This window comes from Hipposideros armiger, unplaced genomic scaffold (genome assembly GCF_001890085.2).
Source record: "Hipposideros armiger isolate ML-2016 unplaced genomic scaffold, ASM189008v1 scaffold_529, whole genome shotgun sequence".
NCBI classification, from domain to species: Eukaryota; Metazoa; Chordata; class Mammalia; order Chiroptera; family Hipposideridae; genus Hipposideros; species Hipposideros armiger.
Genome location: NW_017731879.1, coordinates 1,014,163 through 1,023,563, shown reverse-complemented (window position 1 = coordinate 1,023,563; position 9,401 = coordinate 1,014,163). Strand labels below are relative to the sequence as shown.

Below are 9,401 nucleotides of genomic sequence, written 5' to 3'. Positions count from 1 at the left end.
TGGTCTGTGCTCCTGCTTTTTTCTATTATTTGGCTAAGTCTCAAGCCCATCTGATTTACATTCATGGATCTGGTTTACATCTTGTCCCCATAACCTGTAACTCAGTAGAATCAGTAATTAAAACTTTCATAATATTATGAAGTTGATATTTTTTTCTTTGACATTTAAGAATAAAACCAAGTATTCCTTCTACCCAATTGTAGAGCTGACACAGACAAGTATACTATCTAGGCTAATTCATTTAACACGTGCTCTGATAAAATGCCAGCTTGGCAATTCTCTACATTAAAAGCATGTCTATCCTCTTTAAATTACATGAGAACATTTATTCATAAAAAAATATAGAAAGGAAATAAGATTAACTGCTAACACTCTGTTATTTTGATCTTCAAGTCGTTTGCTTTTCTGAAGTATTTATATTTAGTTTTAGGGTGATACGCGTTGTAGACAGGTAAGCCTTCATGTTGTGATGCAACATTACATCACTCATGAAGTAAATGGGTATTGAGAATGCTCAACCTAGTAGAGAAAAATATGTAGATTCATAAATGCCTTACAGGGTAAGAGCTTCTATCAAATAGGTTACCCAATGCAGAGTGAAGGACAGAGTGCGGATGGGGTAGAAGAATCATGAAAGGCTTTGTAGAGATGAAGTTTCCCTGAACATGTGTGTATGAGTATATGAAAAAAGCCTTAGGCTGCATGAAGGGTGCTTCTGATTTAAAGAGGTGTTTCTAGCTGTTGACACTTTGGGGTTCTATCAAGAATCACAGTGATAGGAAATTCTGAAAAGATTCTCCAAATAATAATAAAAAAAACTAAATCAAAGTCTAGAATTGAATTAAATACCAGTTGGGAGAATATCTTAAGTTTTTGTTTCAAAGCTCTTACAAAAATATAGTCTTAGTTCCACTAGGCAAACTTTCACTTAGGTCTTTTTTAAAACTTTAGTTCTGTTTGGTATATATAAAAAATAAGGTAAGTAGGTTCAGTTCAGGAGATAGCAAATGGGTATGAATTAGCTCTTTAAAAAAAGTCAAGTTCATAATTTGGGTTAAACTTAGTAATTTAGGGAAAAGGTATGGGTATCATGAAACCAAATAAAAGTTGGCTCTTAGAATGGTTAAACCTCAAAGTTTTCCTAAGGCAAATGAACTCTTCTTTACAAAGCTCTATGAAACAAAGAATTCTTTCATAGTTTAAATGGCCATCCCATTGATTTATCTGTCACATAAACTCAGAACTTTGTGTCTCCATTGTTTATTAAAATGATATATATGTAAGCTCCATACTTCCATTATAGAAAAATTACAGAGGGAATGTATCAGGAGTCTTGGGTTTATAGACCAGATTTGTGACCTTGGGGAAGTCACCTAACCCTCTAGGCCTCAGTTTCCCCACATCTGTAGAATGGGTGGTGGTATAGTGGGGTTGGAATGGTAGAATGATACCAAGGCCTCAGTCAATTCCAATCGAGATTTACATATTTCAAGGGGCTAGTGGTTATTGTTGCCTCCTTCTGGAAGGTGAAAAAGATGCTGATCATGGCAATGAACTGAATATTCTATTGCTGCTTTAGGCTTTGGCTGGGCAGAATGAAGTCAGTACCTAAAATGTCTTTGGAGCTAGCCTTTTAAAGATTGAGCAACTTTGAATGTGTAACAATTGGGATAAATGAAAAATGTTCCTGGGCCGGCCGNATATCGAGCTTGCTTGCTTATCCCAGCTTCTTCAGGTGATCATGAATGCTTGGATGATAGATGTTCAATGTTTCTGCAATCTCTTGTGTCATGTAATGTGGGTTTGACTTGATTAATGCCTTTATTTTGTCGTCATCAACCTCGGTGGGCCTCCCTGACCGAGGAGCATCATTGAGATCAAAATCACCAGCACAGAATTTCGTGAACTATCATTGGCACTGACATTCTTTTAGGGCATTGTCATCGTAAACTTTATGCAACTTTTCACAAGCTTGTTGCGAGTTCTTCCCTTTATGGAAGTAAAACAGTAAAATATGGCAAAAATGCACAGTTTGGTCTTCCATCTTCAACTTGCTGTAAAATCTCCAAAACTCAACCAAATCCCTCAATTTTTTTTTAAATGAAGCTAGAACTGTCAGCTGTCAAATGACATAGCAATCACATAGATGTGAATGAATCTAGTACTTCCAAACATGCGTCATGACTTTTCCGATAACCCAATAATTATAGTACCTCCCTCATAGGAAGCAAGTTGTGAAGAAAAATATGTCAAGCACTTAGGATTAAATATTAGATATAAGTTACTACCTGCAAGTCACTTAGAAAAATGACTGACGTATAAGCACTACGTAAACTTCCCATTTATGATCACTGTCACTAGATAAAAAGGGACCACAGATGCCCTGTGCAAAGCACCAGCACGCAATGTTCTTCATATAAAGCAGGCCTAGCTCACGTCCTTCTTTATTCCAGTCAAGCAAGGGCTCTAGGCTTCCTGAACTCTTCGGCCTGTGTGACGTCCTCGGTCGACCATGCCTGCTCCACCAGTGGGGGTGGCCTAGCCCTACTATCCCCATCTACCAGGTCATGGGCATAGGCTAATGCAGGGATGTTGTCCTGGCTGAGCAGCAGCAGCATTTAGGGGAACTTCCATTAACACCAAACTCCAGATCTCCTGAATCAGGAGTCTAATGGACAGCCTGTCTAGTAACCATGGAATAGGTGAGTCCAGAAGCCCTTTCAGATTCAGATTTTCCACGTGTTCCTTCCTTGTTGAGAATGGAGACCTGTAGGGCACATTCTTTCCTATTTTGTTCAGGTGTCTGCTCTCCTGTCACCTTGGAGCCAGGGTCCCCAACCCTCTGGCTTTGGTCACTCATCACCACCCTCTATCTCTCCACGCTGTGCAGTTTTCTTACAGCACTCTTCTCTCTTGACTATTATACATTTAATTGTTCATTGTCTGCCTTTCCCCACTTGTCTGTGAACTCCATGAGAGCCAGGCTTTGCCTGTTTTCTTCTCTGCTCTAGAACAGTGTCTGCCACATGGCGGGCATCTAGTAAAATCTGTGGGATAGAATTACAGATCATGGGGGAAATGTGCTTATCTCTCTGGGACAAGGGCCTGCAGATTACTTTCCTGGAAAATTTGTAACAATAGTATCATTGATATCAGGTCTTCAGGTTGGGGCAGTGGTTCAGAACTTGGGACTGGTCTGCCAGGGGCTTTCAAGGGAAGTCTGTGCATCTCGTGTGTCAGAATCTCTTCTAGTGCTAATTAAAAGTGCAAGTTCTTAGGTCTTATTCCAAATTTAGCAGATCAGGATCTCTGGGTGCCAGGGAAGGCCCCGGAGTCAGGATTTTAACAGCCTCCTGGGGATATTATGGATCGCCAGCCTGAAAGCTCCAATCTAGCTTGTGGTGCAATGTTCCTCATACACACAAACTCCATGGATCTGAACCCATATACGAAAATACTTCACTTTTCTACTTCTTCAGTTGCCTCACAAATAGGGCATGCCAGATACAGACAATGGCAGCTCTCTGAAGGTCATACTTGGGAAAAGAGAGGTAGTGAAAGCCAGCTGCACCCCCAGTCAGGACTCTGCCAGCATTTAAACCTGGCAGGTAGGCAGGGCTGTGTGTGAAACATGGGCTTTTTTACCCCTCCCAAATATTCCCTTGACATTCAGGTGCATGTTGGGCCCCTGTCTCACGTCTGGGTTTGGACAGGTTATGTGGGGCCCCATAGTGTGTTAGACTTGATCAGGAAAGATTCCTCACCTAGAAGGTGGAGAGAATTTCAATTCACCCATGTTTCTAGCCTCACGGCAGACCAACTGTCACAGGAAATTAAACAGCTAGCAAGGGCAGCTGCTTGGTAAAACAAAGCCGATGCCAGCATCAGGGAACTGCTCTGTGGTGACTCAGTCCAGGACAGGAGGCACCTCTCCCAAGGCTGGCCGGGCTGGCCACTGGGCTGTACTCACCTGGCATCACGCCTTTGATGTCAGTCTCAGGGTTCATGCAGTTCTTCTGTGTGAAGTGGAGGATCAGCTTCTTTGCAGATTCAAACTGCTGGGTAGCCATTAACCACCGGAGGGACTCGGGGAATACCCTTCAAAGATACAAAGGGAATCAATCCGTGAATGTCTTCCAATTCTGAGGAGTATAAGGAAGTGCGGCTTATGTCCTGGGCCTGTGAACTTTGCAGGAGGTGTCATGCTGTGGATGGCCAATGAGCACTCAGGACTCTCATTAGCCCAATCAGGGGCGATAAGACTGTGGGTGCTGGAATGTTGCTAATTTTCTTTTAGAAAGTATAAAAATTGTGATTTTGAAAATGAGGCAGACAGGAACAACATCCCACCAACTAGCATGTCAAGAAATCAATGTATGTGTACTTTTAAAAATAACCATGGATTTCAAAAGCATGTGTAAGCAATTCATTGAAGGGCTGCTTTTGTTACATTTTGTCACAAAAACCAAATATTAATAGGATAATTTTAAGCCAAAAAAATGCCCCCAATATTAGCAGCCTGATAGTTATTTTCAGATCTTGAAGATTTTAACACTGACTTTCACAGTGCTTACCTACAGAATTAATTTCATCTTGCTGCTAACTGCGTCACATCTCCCTGAGATGATGCCGTAACACAGTAGTTTTCAAGCTTTAGTAGCAACAGATAACTTGTTTGTTCGCTTTTAGAATAAAATCTTGTGAAGAGTGCCAATAGAAAAAAAGCTAGTATTTTATTATCCATGCATTTTGTAAGTTTACGTTTACGACAATATTTACAAGTCAGTGAAAGAGAACAATGTGCCTGTTTGGAGCAGGGGTTGGCTCACTTTTTCTGTAAAAGTTGAAAGAGTCAGTATTTTAGACTTTGTGAGCCATAAGTTCTCTGTTGTAACTCCTCAACTCTGCTTTGTGTGCAAGCAGCCAGACAACACTCACAGGAAGTGGTGTGGCTGTGTTTCCTTAGAACTTCATTATAAAATGCGGCACCCCTGATTGGGAGAAGCAAAAATTGGAAATCAAGTTAAGGATGACAGTCTTAGCCTTTGTTAGCCCAGGGCTTCAGTCATCATTGTATTTTATTTCAGTTATATACCTACCGTGTTTCCCTGAAAATAAGACCAAACCGGAAAACAAGCCCTAGCATGATTTTTCAGGATGCTCATAAGCCCTACCCCAAACATAAGCCCCAGTTAAGATCATCACCTGGACATGACTGTTTGAATAAATGTAGATTTTTGTAAATGAATAAATGAATAAATGTAGATTGTTGGAGCAAAAATGAATATAAGACCCTGTCTTATTTTTAGGGAAACATGGTAGTATCAAGGAGTCATGATTGACACTGATTAGAAGTTATTGTAACCACTAACACCTGCCCTGCCAGCTCAGGAGAGTCTCTCATTAAAGTAATTCAGAGGCTGGAAAAAGTTATCAGTGGTAAATTTTTATTTCGAAGTCACATCACTAATGATATCTAATAACTGCTGTCTCTCTCTTACCTATTTGAACAAAAATCAAGTTTCTACTTGCTTGCGACCGCATTTTGCAGAAACAGCTGGGCAGTTTCTCACTGAATTCAGTGGTACATTTGGGATGGTCTGATCTGAATGTTAGTCCATGCTGGAGACCTGGGGGACTTCTCAAAGAGTTACAAAGCTACCCTCCTGCACAGATGCATGGAGGTGTAGGAAGCTGTGTGCCGGCCCAGGAGTGGCATCACCCAAGCAATAAGACAGGCTCAGAAAGTCTCATGTCTTTTCATCTGGGAGCCCAATTAAAAAGCCACTGAGGCATATGTTTCAAATTGTAGGCACCGACTTTTAAAAAAGTAATCAAAGGTAATGTTTGTTTTACTGGCCTTTAGTTTTTACACATTAATTTTAACATAATTCAAGCAAAGAGAAACAGAATATATCATAACAGACAACAATATTATATAGTTATTAACATCTTTCCATATTTTTATCAGATCTTTTCTTCATAATAAAATAACCTAACATAAATGCCAACCTCTACACTGCTCGTCTATATTATTTGAATCTTTTTTATCTATTTGGGTTTAGTGTCATTTTTTAATTTCTTGAGATGGACACATAGATCATTAACTTTAATTCTTCCTTTTTAATATACGCATTTCAGTCTTCAGATTCTCATCCAAGTATCCTTTGAGCTACATTTCACAAGTTCTGATATGTAGTTCTTACTGTGATTTGATTCCAAATATTTTGTGATTTCTATCAGAGTTTTTCCATATCTATTATATATATTTTGTATATATACACATATGTGTGTATACACATAATATTATATATGTGCATATATTATATATATTTATATAATATATTATATATATATATAATATATATATATGTTATAAAACATTTCCAAACATCTAGGTTTTGAGATGGGGTAATGGTGAGGTTGCAATCTTGTTTCATTAATTTTTAATTTTATTAAATCATTATCAGAAAACACAGTCTGCACTACTGGCCTCTTTAGTACTCCTTGGGACTGACTGGCTTTGTGACACAGGACATGATCAAACCTTGTATATCTCAATCTCAAAATCTCTCTCTCTCTCTCTCTCTCTCTCTCTTTCTCTTCAAGTGATTTGCACAGAATCCTGCACAGTAGGGGACACAATGGGGGGCCAGAGAAGAGAGTGGATGGTTCTAGGAAGGGTGGTATATGGGTGCCAGGGAAGGCTCTGCAGTGATGGTGTATGCTTGGGTTGTCTTGGGAGCTGAGCAGGTGTTAGTCAGATATAGCGTGCCATGGAGTGTGTGTGGGGATAGGCTCCAGAGAGGAGGCAGAGAGCCATAAAACATAACATGTTTCATGTCAGGTTTGGGCGGCTGCAAGCTGATAGAACCTGAATGCTAGATGTGAGATGAGAAGAGACGAGGAGAAGAGAGAGAGGCAGGACCCAGGGAGTGGAGGGTCCTGTACATTATGCACTATGACGAGCAGCAGCCATCCTGCTGGAACAAAACTGAAGTCAAGAAGCAGGGCTCTCCCAGGAGATCTGGGCATGCGATAGCAGGCGCGCGCTCATGAACCATGCATCTCCACCTCCAGTGGCAGACAGCACTGCAATCACCAGGCATGCTGCTACACGTTTCCCACGTGTTTGATTCTCTCAAGCTTGTTAAACGGTAGTAATATTACCCGTTTCATAGAGGGGAAAACTCAGGCACAGAAAGCTTAAGGACATCATCCATATCCCAGAGCTGTGAAGCAGCAGAGCTAGATTTGAACTCAGGCAGGCTGACTCAGGAGCCCACATCCTTTACCTCGGTGGACAAAGAAATAAACGACACATGCCTAGATGGCACTCAGACGACTGAAGCTTGGGAGGTACTGTTTGAGCACTGCTTCCTTAGGTGTTCCAGAATGCCACAAGCCCAAAGGGCACATGTATGGGATACTGAAGTTTTACAATGTCCCCCACATATTTAAATTTGCTGAAAAGTCATGAAGAACTCATTGCACTGGGGGCCTATGAGAAACCCCAGGGTTGGCTGTTCTAATGTGGATTATGTGCAGAGTGGCCACATTATAGGAATTTAATGAAATCTCTCCTGACAAGTATATAATGTAATAACACCATGCAAATTAAAAAGCCAGCCAATGGTCTAGGATCTAGGAGAAACAGAACTGAACCTTTGAGAAATCGATCATTTTTAACAAAAACAAACGAGCATGATAGGCAGCTGGAGACCATGTCTGCCTGGTGCACGCGCACGTGTGGATGGTGAGAAAGTGACCTTGAGGATGACTTCTGCAACCATGAAAGGTAACCAGGCACAAGAGCCATAGTGACTTCTCTGGGAGATAGCTTTGCAGTGGCTGCTAGAAGCAGCTGTGGCTATGGGAAAAGGAAGTGGTCCATGGAGTGAACAGAAGACAGGAAATTTCAAAAGCTGGAAGCATTTAATTTTTTCAACCTCATTATGTAACAGTGCCATTATTATGCCTCTTCTGCAGATGGGAAAACTGAGGCAAATAAAGTCCTACAGCCCTTGCAGGAAGCGAGGGGCAGAGGAAGGGCAAACAAAGAGCACTGCTGGGCAGAAGTTTCATCTCACCCTGCTAATGGACCTCTCACCCCAAGGCAAAGGACAGTTCTGTTCTGAGGCCTTCTCCGAAATGTGTTCAGGATGGGTTTAGAAGGTCCACAATCCTTTATTCACAATCCCAGAATCCCAAAGTCTTTTCATTTAATGCACTTGGCAGTGAAACCTGAACTAGCCTGAACTCACTGGAAGCAGAACAAGACTGAATAGATGAGAGTGTCTTCAGCCTTCAGGCGTCACTCCTCATGTAGCACAGACACTGCACTGCAGAAATATTGACTATCTGAGCTGAGTAGCCAGAGACTGTCACCCCTACGTGTTGTGCACAGTGGTTTCTATCCGGATATGACCCACACTAACTTCCTACTGAGGACACTAATGCAAAGGTGATCCAACTTCAGAACAACCTGAGCAACATGATTTTCCACCATGTACTCGGAATATAAAACCACCACATGGATGTACAGGTCACTTCTCTTGTGGCCTTAATTATTCTACAAAAAGCCAAGAATCAGAAATTAAGTGAAAAAAGCCTCTGACTGAATAACATGGAGGTTACAGAAGCCATCCGCTGAAAACACAGACTGTCTTCAGAGAAGGACCCTGAGGTTCTCCCTCAGACACCTGAGTTCTAGGTTAGAAATCCCCAGGGATGGGGAAGGCATTGGGAGCAGAGAGGGGCATACTGACTCGGGAAGATAGCAGGACAGCCAGCAACATGGGAAAGCACAGGTGTTCCAACCTCCATCAGGCAGGTACAAAATTTCACACACCAGACTCTTTGGAAAGGTCACACTATTGTAACACAGACATGCCTGATGTCATAATGAAAACCCTTGAATCAATCACTCACCAAGAAAGGGCAAAGATACACAACTAAACTTCAGAGTCAGAGGGGGTGTGTGATTTGCACTTAGCCCAGCCCCAGAGCACACAGTAGATGAGCTGAGCCCTTACAACGCCTTCCCGGGAGGAACAACAACGGCAGGGTCAGATCTGGAACTTGGTCTTTAGAGCCCTAGACCAGTGTCGTTTTCTACACATATCACTATGTTTATATTATTGCTTAAAAAGCAGGATTTTTTTTTTAGAAAGATGTCCACCAAATAGCTACAATAAAGTGTTGATTGTTAAAGGGTTATATGAAAAATTTATTTACATGGAACCATTTTCCCAGTTACTATATCAAGACAGAAAAAACTTCCATGCTTTCCTAATTGATACCACTAGATGGTTGTTGCTCAAAGCTAAGTGTCAGTGTGCAATTCTAACAAGAGGAACTCTAGCTGCACCTCCTCTTTATCAACCCCCATTCACTGCATG

The 9,401-nt window shown here is 41.4% G+C and overlaps 1 protein-coding gene across 2 annotated transcripts in view; it reads right to left on the bottom strand.

Moving 5' to 3' along the window:
- Positions 1–9,401, bottom strand: part of SLC22A23 (solute carrier family 22 member 23) — a 195,883-nt gene that overhangs the window by 40,561 nt on the left and 145,921 nt on the right. For both annotated transcript variants that reach the window (XM_019668498.1, XM_019668499.1), the window contains exon 5: positions 3,971–4,098. In XM_019668498.1, coding sequence (XP_019524043.1) covers positions 3,971–4,098 — 128 coding nt within the window. The remainder of the gene's footprint in view (positions 1–3,970; positions 4,099–9,401) is intronic.